General features: G+C 38.4%; 1 protein-coding gene across 3 annotated transcripts in view; it reads left to right on the top strand.

Moving 5' to 3' along the window:
- The window catches only part of ST6GALNAC3 (ST6 N-acetylgalactosaminide alpha-2,6-sialyltransferase 3), a 530587-nt gene that overhangs the window by 351311 nt on the left and 158545 nt on the right, over positions 1-20731 (top strand). Inside the window, exons 4-5 of one of the 3 annotated variants that reach the window (XM_044238488.1) lie at positions 13872-13989; positions 18680-19031. The exons of the other annotated variants lie outside the window; for them this stretch is intronic. Of the exons in view, the coding sequence (XP_044094423.1) occupies positions 13872-13947 (76 nt within the window). The 3' untranslated portion in view covers positions 13948-13989; positions 18680-19031. Of the gene's footprint in view, positions 1-13871; positions 13990-18679; positions 19032-20731 lie in introns of those variants that run through there. 3 annotated transcript variants of the gene reach the window in all.

The following is a 20731-nucleotide window of genomic DNA, read 5'->3' on the forward strand; positions in this document are numbered from 1 at the left end:
ACTTAACTGTGTTCCAAGTAGGTAAGGGGAGCAATTGCTATTGCTAATATGTGAAAAACAATAAAAACTGAGGAGAAAAAAAAAAAAGGTAACATGACCCAAATCGTTGCATTCTTTTCATTCATTGTATGTTTTTCTTATCAGAGTGAGGAAGGCATATGATTTAAAGAAAAATACTAAAAAACAAAACTTCAGATACTTAGTGAAATACTGGCAAGGTAAACAGGGACCCTCTTACCCTGGGAGGTGGAGAACTAGTTAGAATTCAAGATCTAAAAAAAATAATAATAATATACCTGAGATATTAAATTATTAGAGGAGAAAATATTTATAATTTTCACTGAAAGGATAATTAAAATTATTATTAGAGAATTCTTGTGAAGACACTGTGACAGGCATATAAGTAACAATCTCCTGATATGAACAGTTTATTATCCCCAAGAATGCTTCCCTCTACCATGGTAATACTGAACATGTCAAATTTTCCTGAACTGTTGAGTGGAGAGTGGGAAAAAGAGAAGAAGATATAGTCAAAGATTTTTGGGAGGGATGGCCAATCTGTCTTCATTCTTCCAGTTGACTGTAGATATTTGACTTTTATGTCTTTTTTAACTAAGATGGTAATATCCTTGTGATGAAATGAACATCCACAGCCTATGTGTATCATTGTGGAGGGGCAAGAGCTCTGAATGTAAATGCAAAACAGAAAAGGGTTGCTGCTTCAAGGTGACTTGTTCACGACCTATTCTGTATTTTTAATGTGTTATGCAGTCCTCAACAAATACCATTCCTTAGGAGTGCATTATATTTTTTCCCAACAATGGAGCAAAGTTCATTTATGTTTTTATACAGTTATAATTAATTGGCCTTTTCTCTCCTCTTTTACCTTGACTTCATTCATAACTCATCTGATAGTTTACCATCACCCCTTTGATCAGAAGAGAAGAGGTTTCCAAAGACTGAACCATTGGCAACTTTGTCACCTGGAAAAAAATTACATAAAATATGTTAAAACCAGAAATGACTGCGTAACTGGTTCATCATATTTTCCTTAGCAGGTGGATTCTTGGTGGGCAGAGAGTGTGTTTCTGGTGTTCTTGCTGCCAAGCACATTGAGGGTTCTCAGTAAATATTAAATAATAAGAAGAATTTCCTAATTAAGAAGAACATTTTTCTATATTAAGCAGATGGTGCTCAATAGGAGTAGCCCATTATTTACAAGTATGACACAAGGTGCTGGCAATTGTCTAGGAAGCATGGCTCTCGCATCAGATGCTGATTATATGTTAAAGCAAACTTTTGTGACAAACAGCTTGATCAATATTAGTTAATGTTTGTGAAAAAAACTGTGAATAGGGGTGGACTTTGTGTGAATATGTGTGTAATTCTGCTGTTTTGATTATGAATATTGACATCAACTTTAAGAGTATTTCTTGCTATTTGCTGTAAGGCATGTTTTGGCAAATCAGTGGATATCTGATTTTCTCCCGTCGGCTCACCATTTGACTTGAATCCTTGTTACTGCCTGATTTCTAAAGAATTTTTTCTTTCAAGTCCTTTGAATATCTCTTTATGGTTTCTAAAACTAGATGTGAACACCTCCATGGTATCTGCAGTGTGCTTATATTAGTAACTGAAACCTCAGTGGAACTAAGGAGAGTTAATTAGGCATTCCCAAAATACACATCATTTTATGATTTTGCAGATCACCCCGATGGAAATAACAGTCTAATTTCGTCAAGTCATGTAAATTACAGTGAGAGGGATGATGAGAGCAGGCAATTCTCAGTTCTTTGGAGAAGTTAATTTTGTTGTCAGCACACACACATCTCCAAAAATCACAAACCACGGGCAGAACTTTCTAGCTCAAGTGAGATTTGGTGATCATATACTATTTCCATTTCTAACGTCTGCCTTCTATAAAGGGTCTATGCAAATAGGGGCTTTCAAGGATGTAAAACTGGCAGCTTCCTCTACTAGGAGCTTAGGGAGCAGCTGCCATGCTTTCTCATACAGGATTGAAAACATCCTGTTTACTAACATACACCCACACGCCCTCACCCACTATGCTCACACCAAGCTATTCTATCCAGGCAGAGCTTTTATTTTGGTTTGAGATAGGCAGCCCAGACATGCTCAAGTCTTTTACAAACATTTCATTCATTCTTTGAGCACATATTCCCTGGGTGCTAACTAAGTGTCAGACGTTGCCCTAGACATGAGGAGTACACTGATATTTGAAACATATTCTCTAGTTTTATTGGGAACTCATCAGAGATTATGGCATGTGTTGGCAGGTTCTTTGCATCCGGTCTCACCTCCTTATTTTTAATATTTATAAATCATGCTCATCAGGCTGTCAGTAGGTAGGAAATGAAAGTCGCCAAGAAACCCTGCCAAGACAGAAAAAATCCCAGAGTGAACTAAAAATACGTTGACCACAAGGATGTGTGGCAAACCAAGATGTGCTCTTGAAGCGGCAAAAATCACAGTCGTGCCAAAGTCCAAGCTTTAGCTCATTGTCAGATCATCAGTGGGCTAGAGATATCACCTGTGCCCTCCCCAAGCCCTGGTAAGAAATAATGACCATGTGCTTTCTACAAGCCTGGAGTCTGCCCAGAACATGAGCTCATAAATATGCGAGCTAAAGCAAGGCTTATGATAATATAGAAGATGAATCATCTTCCTCTTTTGAAAAGCATGTATTCAGTAACTCAGTACATCTTGGAGTCCTCCCAAAGACCTCTGCGATTTTTATCCCTCATTGTCTTTAGGTCTTGTTTCAAATGTTGCCTTATCAGAGAGCCCTTCTTCGACAGCACCTTCAGTGTGCCCCCCTCCCCACAACCTGCTTGCCTAACTTTATTGTCCTTTCTGTCACTTATCATGTCCTGACACATAATGGGTTTGTTCTTGTCCATTTTCCCCTGCCATCTGACTGTAGGCCCGGCGAGAGCAGGATGGCATAGGACCCTGTGCCGTCTCTGCCCTGTCATGTAGCACTTGGCCCATAGGTGGCGCTCACTCCCCCAATTGCTGGATGGATGGCATGAGTCTGTTTGGAATTGTTAGTTTTTAAGAAGTGACATTGGTCAAGAACTTTTAGGGTTGGACTGGGACTTAGAAATCTCTATCCTGCTCGGTCCCAACATTTTCATACCAATACTCCTTTGTGCAGTTTTACCCCTGCAGGCTTTATGCTTTGAAAAATGGGATCCACGAAAGAACTACATTTTTTCCATCTACATAAATCTGAAATAAATGTAACTGCCATCAGGAATTCTGGTAACCAGAGGTGATAGAGTTCCAGCCAGAAACCAGAAAAGTGGATGTGTCAAAAAGACTTTGAATTGGATATCTAAATGATTCCTGTTTGACATTTCAGAATTTTTATACATGGCCCAAAAATCTCTGTTGCCAACTTCACAGTCCCCTTGTACAGAGATCACAGTGAGAAAATTCCACAACAAGCCCAACATGAATCTCATGGGTGGGAAACATAAGACCACCTGGATCTAAGGAGTTTCTCCAGGTCACTCCTGTTGTTGTAGTGGAGCTGCAACCAGAAGGTTCTTCTGAATCCTGTACTACTGACATGTTTACTAGTCCATGTGTCTTCCCCACCATTGCATTGAGCACCAGCTACAGCAGTGTTTCTTGATTGTATTCCATGGACCACCTGTTTTAGAATCTTCTGGGATGTCTTGGTAAAAACAGGTCCTCAGCCCTATAGCTTAATAATCTCTGGGTTCTGCCTTTTAGTCTGTTCCTCAGGTGTGTCTTACATATTATCAATGTTTGAGGATAAGTCACCCATCATGTGCCAGGATTGTTGAGTATTCCTCCATTGAATGGGAAGACAAAATATTCAGATCTTATCACTGAATGATCTGAATACATATTTGTTGAACATTTTGACCAACAGTTTTTCTCAGGGAAGTATACTGGGCCATGTTCAAATCTGTTGTATTTTACCATCATATTATATAATAAGCTGTGAACTGCTCCGAAGTTTTGGGTTTCAGTCTAACTAGTTCATTAATTTCTTCCATGAACCCTGTAGACTGCAAGGTTCCCAGGATTCAGTCATAAGGGGACAACCCTAAAGCAGTGAGGGGAGACACAGAGAACTACAGGGAAGCCCTGAGGGGCTTGTGATGAGGCCTCAAGACCAAGGATCACATCCAGCTAAGGCCAGGTGTTTTCTATGCTACATTTGTAAATCTCTTTTCATATTCCTGGACATCTTTCCATGTCCACCAAATAATGTCAGACTTTACCAAAAGAGTATCAAGGGGCTCTGCGATCTCTCTGCAATTAGTGGTTAAAATTGAAAACTTTGTTAGATGTTACTATCATTGTTGCTGCTGTTTTTAGTTTACAGGACTCATAATCACTGTTGTCATAACCATTGCCCATTTGCATCACCCTTTGTTCTAAGAAATATCTCCCACTCTTTATCATCTTGGAGGATGAATCATACAGTTCATCAGCATTTTACTTCTTGACACACAACCTTGAGACTGAGCAATTCAAAAAATTTCCCAGAAATGGCTTTGTGGGCTGTTAATTTAATTCTCTGAATGGTGAAAACTGCATAAGACATTTTTCAAAGGTTAGGCTATTGAATATTTCATACCCTAGAAACCGACTTAAGAAAGATCAGATACTTAAGGCCACAAAAAATGAGGGGGAAATAGACTTGAGAAAACCTTATAAACTAGAGCTTCTCATAAGAATATTAATATATTATTTTTCTTCATCTCGAAATATCCTCAGGCATGTGTTGAATGAGCTGACTTCATGGTTGTAGTTTTGTTGTTTTTCCATGTTGCTTTGCAGTTCTCCCTGTGGCCATCATATTGATTTGAACACTATGGTCATCATTCTAGGAAAATGAAGGCATTAATAACTGAGTCTCTATGGACAGATTGTAATAGAAAACCTTATAAATAATTGCCCACTAATGGGAAAATTGAAAATATGTGCTGTATTATAATGGTCATAATGTAATCATTAAAATTATAATTATGTGACAATGAAAGAACTCATTATGCATTAGTTTATCTTTACATAATGTTAATAGCTAATGAAAGTGTGACAATTACATCTAATTAAGTTTAACAACATTTCTGCACTTCTTGTAAATGGACTATATTTTGCTTGAAACAGTGTGTGTGGAGACATTAGTGAAGCCGAGGTCCATCACTATCGTGAGTTTTGAAATGTAACCATCAGTCCTACTAGAAACCAGAGCTTGGTGCCTTTTTGTTAAATCAACTGGACATGGGAGTTCTTACCAAGGGTAGCTTTATAAAAAGGTTTCTTGGGTTGTGTCATTCATGTGGTTAAAATACCCATGAGCCTTTCTCCTCCCACAAATTTGTGTGTGTCTGTGCTTAATTAATTTATGTTTTGTCTATAACAAATGAGTTATACTAAATTTCAAGTCAGAGGACATTCACCCATATTGGGGTGATAATGCTGGATGGGCTCTGATGTGTCAATGCCTTGCTGTAGATTATCCTGTGTTCTATTTGTGTGTTCCACGGCAACTCTATGTGCTTCACTTTCTTGTGTGTAAAGTTAAGGTGAAAGTGGGGCGCCTGGGTGACTCATTCAGTTAAGCATCTGCCTTCAGCTGAGGTCATGATCCTGGGGTCCTGGGTTCGAGCCCCGCATTGGACTCCTTGCGCAGTGGGGAGTCTCCTTCTCCCTCTGCCTCTGCTCCCGGCCCCCACTGTCCGTGCTTGCTATTGCTCTCTCAAATAAATAAAACCTTTGTTTAAAAAAAAAGGTGAAAGTAATAATATCTGCCTTCTGCACTTTTGTTGGAATTAACATTTATTTACACATTTAATTTATAACATTTAATATTTAGCCAGGGCCTGGCACATGGTAAGCATTAGTAAATAACAGTGATTATGCTCTATTTTACAGCCATAGTACAATATCAAGAGAACAATTCCAAGCTCAATATCAATTTTCCTTCACTGACATTTTATTATGTATTTAGGTAATCATTGAGACTTTTATTTTTCCCTTTTTTAAAAAAAAAAGTTCTTATACATGTCATATTGAAAACAACATGGGACCCCGAGTAAGTGATCAGCATGTTCTCCTGAATGGATTTTTGAGATAGGAGGCATTGGCTGAGTCCCCAGAGCTTCCCACTGTTCCAATTTTACTTTCAGAATGCTGGGCTGTGGGTTCCTTCCAGACCCTTGGCCACTGTCATCAGTCTGGGATCATTAGGAGGCCTAGACTATGGAAGGAAGTTCAGGTAGAAGTTGGCAGACCAGTCTGTTGCTATGGTAGTCCCAAGAAGCTACAAAGCTGGTCTTTCTTTTTTCTTTCTCTGTTCCCTTTGTATGTTAAGCACTGAGTAAGTGTTCATTCCAGAGGACTCATTCAGCTGCCTAGTGTCAACCATCATTGTTACATGTTCTCTCAATCTCTGATATCACTTCTAACCATTGCTCTATCAAGCTAGATTAGCTATTAGGTATTTTCTTCTTGAAATGTAGTCCAGGTCTTAAAACTTGGCTCATTTTTCCAAACCAAATTCCGATTGTGATAATAAATTCTTGGCTTCTTACATAAGTATTGATTATATGATTGTATGCTTTATTTTTGTTTTAAGACTAATCTAGACTATTAAAATTTTCTCCATCTATTCTATTTCCCATCTTTTGCCTTTTAATCCACATATTGTACTTCCAGCAGAGTAATTATACTGAATCATGTTGGTATTTCCTTCGCCTACCCACGAATCTCTGATGGCTCCTCATTGCCTATAGCGTCTTTCATCTGGCATGTTTGTCCTGAGGACTTTGTCCTACCCTCTCTCCAACTTTGTCACCAGCTTGTTTTTATAGATATTCCCTAGCTCAACCAAATGATCGCCATTATCCCACAGTACACTCTGATCTTCGCATCTTTGCTGGCCCTCTCTCCCCAGCTGATATGCCCCTGCTTTTGTATTCTTGTCATATACATCTCTTTAGGCATAGCTCAAGAGTCAGCTCTTTCGTGCACCTGTCTCTAACAGCCCTAGTTGTCTCTCTTCCCTATGAATTCCTCAGGCATTTATTTTGCCAGCCCTTGGATCGTGCACTCTGGACAGGCTGCTTTGGTTTATGTATGGTTCTGGCTGCCCAATGGGATCAGCAAGTTTGGAAGCCTCTCAAGGCTATCTTACATTTCTCTGTGCAGAGTACTAGGTGTATATAAGGTCCTCAACAAATATTTGTTAATGAGAATGTCAATTTTGTAAGCACATGGAGATGATACTCAAAAGCATTCTTGCAGGTACGGGAATCAGCCTGGAGCTAACTTCATACTTAAAACTAATGTTTTCTGAGCCTCCTTCTTATAGGAGTCTTGTCAGATCTCTTGGTAGAATTAAGCACAATCCCCTCTGCCCTGAATTCAAAGGCCTTCTCCTTGGAGAAGTATCCTTCCAGCTGAGAGTTTACGAGAGAAGACAGACGGGCAGGGATTAGCATCCTAGCCCTGACAGCTCTCTCAATCTCCCGTTTTAGAAGAGTCCCTAACTTACCTTGTGCCAGATCCTCTGCAGCAAATGACACTTAGCAAACCCCAGATGTAAAAGCAGTGAACAAGGAGTATGCTGACCTCAACTTTGTTACTGGCAAACTAGGTAACCTTGGTCAGGTCACTTCCTACAATCTCCAGGCTTTGTTTCCCGCACCCTAAAATGGATGAACATAAAGATTATATGATTTTTATAGTTTTAATCAGCAGCTAGATCGATCCAAAGAAAATGAACATTATTATTTTGGTGAAAAAACAAAATTCAAGACAAATCTACCTGATCTCTTTGTCACTCTCCAACTCAAGAATGGCCAATACATCACAGATTCTCCCCTTTTCCTCTGTCCGTGTCTGTGTCTGTGATTCTCTGTGTCTCTCTGTCCCTCTCTGTCTCTCTCCTTCTCTCTCTCTCTCTCTCTCTCTCACACACACACACACACACACACACACGCAGACACACACACACAGACCCACACACTTCTCTATCAGAACAGTGTTTTCCCAGAAAGCTCTTGCATGCTGGGCTCTCCTCTCCACAGAAAGAGCCGCCAATAAAACAAGACATGGGACTAGGATAAGAAGCTGACTTCCTTTTAGAGTGGCTCATTTTATAAGCTGAAAAAATTCTGGCTGAAATACGTAGCTAAGTTACCTTCATTAATTTTTTTTAATCTTTTATAATGCTGAGTGATCCCCCCCCCCACTTTTTGAGTTAGGGATTTAACTATAACTAGGAGTCTTTCCTTTCATCTGTACCACCTTAAACTATTTTGATTGTTTAACAAAAATAAAACGAAGAAATAGAGCAGTCCACAGATTTACAGAGGTGGTCTTCCAGGGTAAAGTAAGGGGTAGGGGGCATCTTCGTTCTTACGTTGCTTTTCCTCCTGTGGCCATTCCTGCTGCCTTCTCCCTCTTGGCTCGTTCTTTTCTCTCTCCTCCTGGTACCTGCTCACTCTGTTCTCTCTGCACCTCTTTGTTCTGCCAGAGAGCTCTTGCTTCTGCCACTGATGCTTTTCAGTGCCATGGTTTTTTGAGACAGGCTGGTTTGATCACTATCTTTTCTTCTTCCTTTTGAAAGCTTTCTCTGTCCTGCGTATCTTCTGGATGGCTGCTAACGCTTGTTAGGTTTTGTTCTTGTTTCGATTTGATTTTTCCTGAAATTCTTTTTTCTTTCACTGTATGAGAGAGAGATTTTATCCTCACTCTAATTCCAGGTTTTCCTTTCTGTCATGTTTTGTAATGTGGATGTGAAATGTGTTTTAAAGACCAAAAGGATAGAGAGCAGAGTGGGTGGTGGGGTGCGTGTGATTTCTGTTTTCTTCATTATAGCATTCTATATTTTCTGAAATTGTTTCATGGCACATATGTGCAAATATTTATAGTAAGAAAGAAAAAGCAATAAAACCATTTCCATTTGGCAAAGAAAAATATCTTAATGAGTGCTCGGCTTCGGGTCTTGCTTCTAGCTCTCCATCAAACCTCCTTTTCCTTGTCTGTCTTCACCACCAAGCGTGACAAAATGGCTGGCTGAGCTGGAGATGGACAGTAGTCCATGGGGATTGTAGAAAGGAGCCGATGGTTAGCAGCCGCCTCTAAGACCGTAAGTCATGGGTCACTTCTATTGAATCCCCAAGGCCAGGCTCTTGCTGCCAGTTGTTCCTAAGTGTAAGAAATGCAGGGAAATAGCACTGACTGCCTTATGAAATCCAGGAAGCTTTGTCTAATATGGCAATTATTTTTTAAAAGCTACTGATGATATCTGATAACAGTGAGATGTGATGAGTCTTGTTCATTCAACAATGTCATGCAGTGATTCAGAAGTTTTAAAAAATTTTTTTTTATCTATTTATTCATTCACCTACTTAGTTTAACATTCTTTTTGACTGCTCTTATTGATGACTGGATGCTCATTTAAGTTGATGACAAGAGTTGCTATTTGCTCACTCTTCAGAGATAACGATCTCAAAGAGCAAACCATGGCAGGTCACCCAGACAAGGTGTAGGAGTCCGAGATGGAGGTCATGAACTTTGGCTAGAGAGCAGAGCCCTTCGTACATGCCAGTAAAACTGTTGTCACTCATTGTATACATGTGAACGTAGACATGGGATTCTAGGACTATGAAGTGTCCTATTCTAAATAATTTGCTCTATTTGGCTGTCCACCAAATGCAGAGTTCTCTCCTAAGGAATCAACTCACATAGTATGACAAATCAGCATTTCATTTATTTTTGCACCAAGTGTTTATTGAACATCTACCATACCCACTATGTACTAAAAGCTCTGCAACAATGAGCAACAGAAATTCTCTGAAAGTACTTCTTCTGTTGAGAGATGTGGCCATGTTCACAAATAAGTGCAAAGCAAGATTATAAAAAAGAATTTTAGATGAGGTAGCTATTTACAGGATACAGTACAAAGAGACATTAAAGTTCTATTAAACCATTTTTTATTGTTAAATGAACAGAATTGTCTTTGTATTGAATTGACTACAATGAACTGATATACGGGTATAGTTACATATTATGAGCTGTCACTGGAAGATAACTTTTCATTGCTATTTTATATTTCAGCAATTCATATTCAGTACTCTTAGCCACTTAGTTTTTCAATATCTCGTTCTCCTTATCCCTAAAGTTGAGTTAATAATTCATGTATTCAATATTCAAAATGTATATAGGTTAAGGATATTAAAAATAAGGGGGCACCTGGGTGGCTCAGTGGGTTAAAGCCTCTGCTTTCTGCTCAGGTCATGATCCCAGCGTCCTGGGATCGAGCCCCGCATCAGGCTCTCTGCTCAGTGGGGAGCCTGCTTCCCCCTCTCTCTCCATGCCTGCCTCTCTGCCTACTTGTGATCTCCGTCTGTCAAATAAATTAAAAAAAAAAATAGGTGCCAGCGGTGCCTGGGTGGCTTAGTGGGTTAAGTCTCTGCCTTCAGCTCAGGTCATGATCTCAGGATCCTGGGATTGAGCCCCACATTGGGCTCTCTGCTCAGTGGTGAGCCTGCTTCCTCCCACTTACTCTGCCTGCTTCTCTGCCTACTTGTGATCTCTCTCTGTCAAATGAATAAATAAAATCTTTTTTTAAAAAAATGTGCCAAAAAGTTGATTGAAAATATCAAGAAGACGAATCTAAAGGCAATTTGAGAATATATCTAAAATTAAAGATATTATAAATGTTATCTTTATTAACTTACATGTGGGGAAAACAAGTGATTAAATATATACATATTATAGAGGACAAATTTTTAAAATATATGCATATAGCAAATGGAGAGAAAAATCTAGTATCTCCTCTTTCAGAAATAAGGAACATTCTTATTCAGTTGCTAGAGCAAAGGTTAAAGAAAGTTAGAGATTTGACATTCCCATGTTTGAATGATAGATCATAGATAGGATTGTCCTCAATGCTGGGTAAATAATTTAATAAATCTAGAAATGTGAACTGCATTGCGCTGTATGATACTCTCCTTGGAGTCTATTGTCTGGTCGAATCTAAAAAGACAACTATAATTCTCCTAAAATTAATGTTCTTTTTTCCTTCCTGCAAAAGTAGTTTCCGTAGGATTCAGGTCAGTATTCCAGTGTAATTTCAAGATTATATTAATTTTGATAGATTCATGGTTTGTATTGGTAAATTATTTTTGGTTGATGATGAAATATCTACAAATCATAGAGAAAATCAATAGAAAATAGACCTATTGCCTTCTGCTCATCCTCTTCTAAAGCTCCTCACGTGAAGTGAAAACCAAAACCACTGTGTTCATTTTAAAAACCCCTTTGAATGAAATCTATAAGCCAGCGCCTTTGCATTAGAGTGTTTGGCTGCAAGATGCATGCGTCTTCTGTGTCAATATGCAATTTTCTAAACTCACTTAAGCTCCGACTACTAATAATCAAATGAGACTGATTTCTAGGCTAGATTAAAGGATAACTGATTGAGTAAGGCAGTAATTCCTGAAGGATCGGGAAGTCCATCAGAATATCACATTTGGGAAACGGTTGGTCATTAAGGCTATGTGTTGTGAATTTAAGTCTAGAGGGATGTTGTTTTGTTTTAGAAGGAATTAGCCAGTCTTAGTATTGAAGTATCCTGCTACAATGTTTTCATTTACTGATGACTGTGTAACTCCTAAGAAATCAGGGTCAACATTTCTTTGACCCGATTGTAGTAGATCAGCCATTATTTAATACATTAAATATTGTAAATAAACTCTTAACCAAAAATATACTGGGTATATAAATGTGAGGACTTCTTTTTCTTCTTTTTAAAAAAAATAATTTAACAAAATTGGTTTTTACCTCACCCCATGCCAATTCTTTTCTTCTTTCTTTTTTAATTTAAATTCAATTAGCCAACATATAGTACATCAGTAGTAGCGATTATTTTCCTTACATGATTTCATTTAATCCTTGCAATAATTTCATGAAGAAAAATATTACTCCCCCTACACACACACACACACACACACACACACACACACACGTACATACACAGATATAAGGGGATTGAGACAGAGATGTTACATGCAGTCAAAATTTATTTCTGTCTAAGATGATATATAACATATGGAGGATTTCTTTTTTAATTTTAAAAACTGTCCCCATTTTAAAAATGGAAACAACTATTGATTATGGTATCATCATTTTTAGGAACTGAACCATTACATATTCTAGAGATTTTTATCTCCAATCCTCAATCCAGATGGCATGAGGGAAGTGGATCTTCATTCTGACCAGAAAAGTTGCTGTGCATCTGGTCGACCTAATCTTACTCTTGTCACACAGGATTCTTACAGCTCCTTTTTACCCATAATCCCCTGTGACTTCATGCACTCATACCAATAGAAGGTGCAATACCACAAAATGAGCAGAAGCTTTTTCTTGATCCCCTTTTTTTTTCTTAAGTCTTCACAGCCTCAAAGGAAACATATTTTATAAAATCAGTGTGAATTAGAAAGCAAAAGCCCCACCTACGGGGAGAGAGAACCTGCCCTTGGAGGTTGATTTTTTTTTTTTTTTTTTGGTCCAGCTTCCTTGGGTCTCTCAAGATGCTGACTCATAACCCTTTCTCTGAAGTACAGGACTCCCCTTTGAGTAGCTCTGTTAGGTTTGACATCCTTGCCTTCCAACAACCCATTTCAGTAATATTTTCTTTTGTCTGATTGTTCTCACAATCAGATGTGCTTTTCTGCTTTCTAAGGTGAATTTGTTCTCTAGTCAATATTTCCTTGGTTTATTCTTAGTGTCCAATTAAGCTTTTTTTTAAACTCACTGAATTACTTATTTCAGAAAAATACATAAAATTTCATAGGAATAATAAGATTGATTATTTAGTTTCATTTGGAAATTTTTTTCATTTTTGTGTTTTCTTAATCTCTTAAAATCAGTTCTAAGAATTTACTTAATAAATACTAGGTTCTCAATAAACATTTATTTTGAAAACAACAACAACAACAAAACCTAGTGTTAAAATAAAATGAACCTGAATATTTGAGGTGTGACAAAGGCCTAATCTAAACTTATTTTAACCAAAGTATTTTATCTTCTAAATTTCTGAATCAAACCTTGATCTTAATTTTTCAAATACTGATGACTTGTGGTCTAGCTAGGAAGGCCATATGATTTTCCTTAAATAGTCCAGACTTCATTAAATGCAGTACTTTCAAAACAACATATTCTAACTTCCTAATAAGTCATTTACTTGCATTTAATTCCTATAGATTTCTGATTTTCTCCTTTTTTTTTTTTGCATGAGATTCAATCTGCCTTCCCTCTATGCAGTAGGACAGAATCTTTTTATTCTCACTTCCTCTTTCTTTCCTCCTTTTATTTCATTAAACACCCCATGCTCTAACAATACAATATTTTAAGCTTCTCTTGTTGCCTTTATGCCATTATTGCATTTTATTCTATCTATAATTTCAGTTTCCACCTTACCTCCTCCATACCTGTCTACCGGGCTAAATCTGGTGCTTCCTTGAGGCACAAAATTGGGACCTCCTCCACCAATCCTCCCTGCTATGCCCATGTCTACACAGGGTGGTTCCTTCTTTCCTCTGGGCTCTCAAACTTATGGCCAGATTATAGAATGGAGTAGTTATTTCAGTAAATGTCTTCCTGACCACCTAGAATGTGAGCTTTCTTGAGAGCAATGGGCAATTTTATTATCTTTTTGTCTGTAATACCATGCTCAATGACTTTTAACTTGGAAATCAGAAAAGTAGTGGTATAAGGAGCTGAATATCCACGGTTCACTTTTTCTTCTTTGAAATAAGGACCCTGCTGTTCCTTGTTATATACCTTTCTTGAAGGCTGAAGTGGATACCAAGATCTTGGCTTTGGAAACATCTGAAGGTTTTGCATAGTGACGTAGTAAATCTGCTGTAGGACTCCTCCCCTGGTAACTCTTCACCTAAACTATTGGTCCAGGTAAGTGATGTCCAAGGGAGAGCATGAGATGTCATCTGTCATTGGTTTTCCTGTAACAGCTAAGGGGAAAAGTGAGTCCTGGAGAAATGGTGTAATAAAGAGTCCTTGCGGAAGAGTTACTGTCAGAACCAAACTATGCTGTTTCAAGAGACTCTTAACTCTCCCTAATATGTATAGCTGAAAATAAAACCTAATGTTTAGAAATGAAAAAAGGAAGTTTGTTTAAAAAGGTTTGGGGCTTTGAAAAGCTATGCTTTATGTTTTCAATTTCTCCTTCTATGCTTCAGTAACTCTTCAGAATTTAGGAGTGTGTAAGGCATTTGGTTATTGCTGTAGGTTGAAGCGTGTACTTTTACAAAAAGTAGACCATCTCTGCAACTCTTTATGTTCTCTTATCTGCCCACTTTTATTTTCTATTCAGTTGACACTAAACCTATTTTCGCAACCAAATAAAGACACGGTAGCATACGTGATGTTAAGAAAATCTATACAGAATGTAGCTGTATTTTCCTTCTCAGGATTCATGCAGTTAGTAACCTTCTGTTAAGTGCTAATTAAATGTAAAGTATAGTGACTGAGTATTCAAAGGTAAATAAGAAAAGGAGCTTATAACACACCAAACTCCAGCAAGCACCGAAGTGGTCATATAAACAAAATCCTGCAATAGAAAAGAGGACAGAATTAATTCTGATTGATCAGAAGTAGCATCTGCTTACCAGCTGTATGCTCTGGAAACAATACTTAACCTCTGTGTGCCTCACTTTTCTCTTCTGTAGTGATGATAATAATACCCCCTCATAGGACTTAGTGGATGCTGAACTAGTCTGTACTGCTTGTAATTACTTACAACGATCCTTGGCACCATGTGTGTACTCAGTAGAATCTACATAAGATTTGTTTTACAGAGGATATTCTGGATTTTTAGGAACAAAGATGAAAAGATTTCCCTGGCAGAGGTAACAGCCCGAATAAAAAACACAAAGGCATTGAAAGTAAGAGGTGTGCTAGAGGAATTCGGTGTTGGTAGAACTTTCTTTTAATGGAAAATGTTGGGAAGTCCTGGAAATGTGGCTAGGCACCAGATTAGAGATAGCATAGTATATCAGATCAAGAAATTTGGACCTTGATGTTTATATTTTCAAAAAGTGAGCTTTGTGACCAAAAAATGATGTCTTGTAAAAAAGGTGTAGCCAAAGAGCCCAGTTAAGAGTTATTAACTGGTTATTGCTACAGACCAAGTTAGAGGGCTGGGCTGGGGACATGCCATCCTTTGGAAGGCTGTGAGAATCAGAATTTGAAAGCAGAGATCCAACCAAGGGCAGAATACCCACTACATACAGGTATATCCTTTCTCTTCTCTAGAAAATAGAATTGTACTTGATAAAATCCTATTGTTCTTCATCAAATTCTGTTTGAGATTTTTACCTTCACCTAGGAACATGATAGCCTCATATATTATAATTAATTAATTTTATGACTCTCTATTTAAAGTAAATGGAAATTTTAAACTTGTTTTTTATCATGAGAATGTCTGTCTGGCAGTAACTAGGCAGAAAAAATAAGATAAAAGATGTACTTTTTTTTCAGGAGCCATTGAGTAGAAAAAGAAAGAAAAAATAACATGGATACCAAACTCTAAGGAAATATGAGAGAATGTGGATTTGTTCAACTTAAAAGATTGAACAAATGTATATGTCCCTATAATTATTATTTTAATACTAATAAATATCATTTCTTAAACCTTTATTTTATGCCATCCCTGGCCCATGTATTATCTGTATTTTCTCATGTGATCTTCTCAGTAACCCTATGAGGCAGTTACAATTATTCTCTTTGTCTTACACGTAAGAAAAGTGAACCTCGTAAAGATTATGTTAATTTTAGCCTAACCTAGAGAGCAAGCAGCTATAAGCAGTGTGGGGGGAGAAGGGCTCAAAGCATAATCCAAACCCAGAATTTATTCTAGAGCCCATATACTTGGCTGTTCTATACTGAGAGCATCCAAAAGATATTGGCAGGGAACACTGTATAGAAAGCTAAAAAATGGGGCGCCTGGGTAGCTCAGTCATTAAGCGTCTCCCTTTGGCTTAGGTCAGGATCCCAGGCTCCCACTCAGAGACCTCCTTCTGCTTCTCCCACTCCCCCTAATTGTGTTCCCTCTCTTTCTCTCTCTCTGTTAAATAAATAAATAAGTAATCTTTTTAAAAAAATATATATATATTTTATTTATTTGACAGAGAGAGAGATCACAAGTAGACAAAGAGGCAAGCAGAGAGGGGGAAGCCCGCTCCCCATTGAGCAGAGAGCTCGATGCGGGGCTCAATCCCAGGACCCTGAGCCAAAGGTAGAGGCTTAACCCACTGAGCCACACAGGTGCCCCATAAATAATCTTAAAAAAAAAAAGAAAAGAAAAACTAAAAATATTCATATTGAGACATTGTTCTTCTTCAAGTATGGTTCTTTCTCTAGCCAAGAACATACCTTAGAAAAGTAGGCTTCTTGGGACGCCTGGGTGGCGCAGTTGGTTGAACGACTGCCTCCGGCTCAGGGCGTGATCCTGGAGTCCCGGGATCGAGTCCCACATCAGGCTCCCAGCTCCATGGGGAGTCTGCTTCGCTCTCTGACCTTCTCCTCGCTCATGCTCTCTCTCACTGTCTCTCTCTCTCAAATAAATAAAATAAAATCTTTAAAAAAAAAAAAAAGTAGGCTTCTCTTGATGTCAATCATAATCAAAGCATAATTTCTCTAAATAACCCTTTGTTGTTCTCTCACCAATTTGTTAGCATCTTTTGTCACCCCGTTTGTGTCCTTCCAGTCCACTCAAGATAAGTACTAATATCTGGGTAGGTAGAACAAATAGTGTGCTTTGAGTCAGAGCCAAGGGACTGGGGCCTCTACCTCTGTGTCCTGGGTTAGGTGAAGTAATATCAATTGTAGTTTTCCCTTCCAGAAAATGAATTGATGTCCCCTGTCCTTTATGATCTAATGATTAATTAGCTCTAAATTTGCCGCCTGAAATTTGTCTGCAAAAATTCTGCATTCCAAGCTGGTTTATTTCTCCTACCCCACTTGTTGTCTCCTCTACCAGATGTGTGTACTAGAGACACCATACTATTTTTCTCAGCTTCATAAGCAAAACACAAATACAAAGGTAAACCTGATACTTCACAAATAGTATGGTATATTCTATAACCAAAAATAAGTGATTTGGTGATTTTGCTTTGTTTTGGAATATCTGCATCACTGATTGTTTTCATTAGCATGCATGGTTCATAGTTGACTAGATTGGTTTTACTCCATACACTACTCAGAAGGAGTCTACATGTGTTGTGATAGAATTAATTCATCTCAGGCTTTAGTGAGCCATGGTGTGGAGTGGGGGAAAAGGTATCTGCTTTCTGCCCAATCAACCAAGAACACACTTCTTATTTTTCCACCTTATTTTTTCACTTCTTATTTTTCACAACAGATCTGTTATCTGATGAGAACGCCGGACTTGTGCCCTGCTTGGCTTTCTCATGCCACCCAGCAGGGATCCTGACTCAGTGGACATCTTGATCCACTGCTTCTTTTAGGACCCCTCTTTTGACTTCCATCAACAGAATGTGACTGCCAATGCAAAAATGTATTTCTTTAATGAAAGTAAGACTCAAGAATTTGAGTGGAAACAACTGGGCAATTCATCTTTCTTCAGACTCCTAGGGAAATTCAGCCCTCATTTTTTCCCCACATAGGACTGATAAGGAAGAACAAAATGGGCTCCTGCTGTGTTTAAGCTCTTTTCTTTTTCCTCCTTAACTTCCTTCTGTGATCTCTAACATCTCTAGTATTACAATTATGATTAGTCAAGATCTCTCCTCCTTAAAGTCTCCATTTCTGAAGTCTTAAGAGCACCAATTTGGTTTTATTCCAACACATTTACTGGTGTATACCTTTTAGTTATAAGATCCAAGAGTCTTGGCCAAACCAAAGCCAAAGGCAGACCTGTCATTGTTAATTCAAACACTTCCTTGGACATGTTAAGGTATTGTGCTCCAACTTGGCCTTGAAGAATGATGACTCTATCTGTTCATTCAGCCTCGAATTGGAAGGGCTCTGCCTCCAGTCTGCGAGATTCTGTTGCAGAGTACAAGGCAGGACTTCTTAGCCTTGCTAACCAGGCCAGAGAACTAACTCTTGGCCCTTTGTAGTTCCTAAACACCTTTCTCCTATCCTGCCCCACACCCGCCAAGAATTCCTTACCAAAAAGAATCTTCTTTTTCTATTTTGAGTATTTTTGGCCAAAGTGTGAGGGAGATTGTGGTTTAACTTTTTTGGGTCTTGCCAAGTTTTTAAAGCACAGTCTGATGCTCTGTAAAAATTACTCTATGAATTTTAAAATAAAATGATTTGAAAATGAAGATAATATGATAGAAAATAGCCTTCTGATCTTGCCTTATGCATTACGAAGAGGTCAGGCTTCCACCCCAGAGAGATGGCAAGAGAACATATTTCACATAAATGCTGTTTACTCTCCCTCTCTAGGAAACTCCATAATAGGTATAATTTGGCATATTAAAAATTATGCAAGTATAGAAAATAGTGTTTCCAATTATTTCTAAGCAAAATTTTCATTAAAGTAGTTTTTTTAGAGTACTTGAGCCCAGTGCTTCCAGTAAATGGAATTGACTTTTTTTTTTTTTTTTTTCAGAATCTGAAGCAAAGAAGTTGGCACCCTACTAGAGGGGGAAGGTTAGCTTTTAATTTATGATAGGCTGGGCCAACTACAGACTTCATTGTATTCACACTTAAGAGTTTTCCTCTACCAGTAAGTCAACTGACAGCTAGTAGCATGGCAACCATCTTTGGTATTCGTCTCAATAAAAACAGATCCGATTATAGAGTGTTGGAGTTAGATAAAGGGGTATTTAGATTATTTCTCTATTTTTCTGGGGTTGAGGAAGGAAAACCTCCTGCATGCTTGAAACTTGTTCCCCAATTCTCCCAGACAGCTTATACAACATTTTTTTACCCTTTATTTAACAATTTCTGTTCAGTGCCAATTCTGGGACACTTACTGTGTTAAGAGACAGTTAGAGACTGTCCAGTTAGAGACAGGTAAGTTCATGAAACATCGAAATGGAACTGGAGAAGCTTTCATGAACAGCCTTTGATGCCATTCTAATCTTGAAAATCCCTGGCAGATAACAGTGGCAATAATGTTACCATACATTTGTACAGACCCTTTATTTTCCAAAGTATTTTTTTTTTTTTTGGTTTTGATGTCATTTGGATTTCTACGTCCACCCTGTGATGTAAAGAGAGACAGCCTTTCTGTCTGTTGATGATGGATAAAGAAAAGGCGTGGTCAGGGCCACCCAGCTATTGAGTGACAGAACAGCCATGAGAAGCCAGACTAAGGATTCACAAGTCAAAAACATGTCATTGTTCAGCTTCTGCTTATACACTTTGAGTGCAGGTGGTGATATTCTCACTAATCACCTACTTGCTCATGGGCAAGTGCTTACACTCTAGAAGATGTCAGGCTCGTCTGTCTGTCCTAGGTAGTGCTCCACACAATGCCTTCAATTGAGCAGTGCTCAGTAGATGACTTTCTATATGATGTTATCTTATACTGTTTGGATTTTACATTGCAAGTCTCCTTTATTTTTGTCCCTTGGGTGGGAAGGGGAACAAATGTGAAAAAAAATCAATGAGGAAAAACTAGCTGACCAACGTGAAAGCAGGTTAGTTTTTCTGATGAGTCCTTACCATCCTTTGCAGGGCCTTATCAAGGGCATGGGATAGTGCCTGGGCTCTGGTAGGGAGTCACTAATGCTAGTCCTCCTCCATTTTCCACTGTTCCCTCTTCTCTGGAGAAACGAACAGACAAACAGCATCAATAGTGAGCAGAATCCCAGCAGGAAGTAATTGTCTCTGACTGAACCAGCCAAGGCAAGCCATATGTCCTCTACTTATTAGACTAAATCAGAACCCCTTTCCTTTCATTATCAAGGACCCCAAACTTATGTCAGCCTCTCCCAGTCATACCTAGCTCAGAAAATCTTGGTCACCAAACTACTATTGTTAAGCAGTCATTTTTTTCATTTCTTCATGCTGTCAATCAAAGGCATATGAAAATGCCAAGCAGAGATGCTGAGTTATCTGAAATCACAAATACTGACTAGAGAATTCTAAATCAAAGCAAGGAAATGTGTCTACTTAGTGTATATAATCTTATCATTGGTAAATCCAGAATTTCCATTAAGCTCTTATTAGCATTTGAAAATGGCTTTCCACCTTCGTCAGAACTTCAGAGACTACTGAGAACCATTTAGGATGTAACGGGGACGTCTCCTGCAGAATGGCTTCTCCCGATGCCCGTGCTGGGCCAAGTGTGTCAGAGAACTCTGCTTACAACAATTTTAAAACAATCTCCAGTGTAGTCTCAGACACGCAGCATCAACATGTCCCAGGAATATGTTAGAAATATAAATTCTTGCCTCCCCTCCAGACCTGCTAATCAGGTCTGGCATTGGCCCTGCAACCTTCGTGGAAACAGGCTATCTCTCCATGCGATTCTGATGCATGCTCAAGTTTGAGGACCCCTGCCTCTTACTGACAGACACATCATATAAAATGATTAGCTTATATGTGTGCCTCTATACTGGACCGGAAGTTGTTTGCAGGTAAAGACCATTTATTTTGTATCGTGTGTGTGTGTGTGTGTGTGTTATAAAAATAGGATCATACACTAAATACT

This window comes from Neovison vison, chromosome 2 (assembly GCF_020171115.1).
Source record: "Neovison vison isolate M4711 chromosome 2, ASM_NN_V1, whole genome shotgun sequence".
Taxonomy (NCBI): domain Eukaryota; kingdom Metazoa; phylum Chordata; class Mammalia; order Carnivora; family Mustelidae; genus Neogale; species Neogale vison.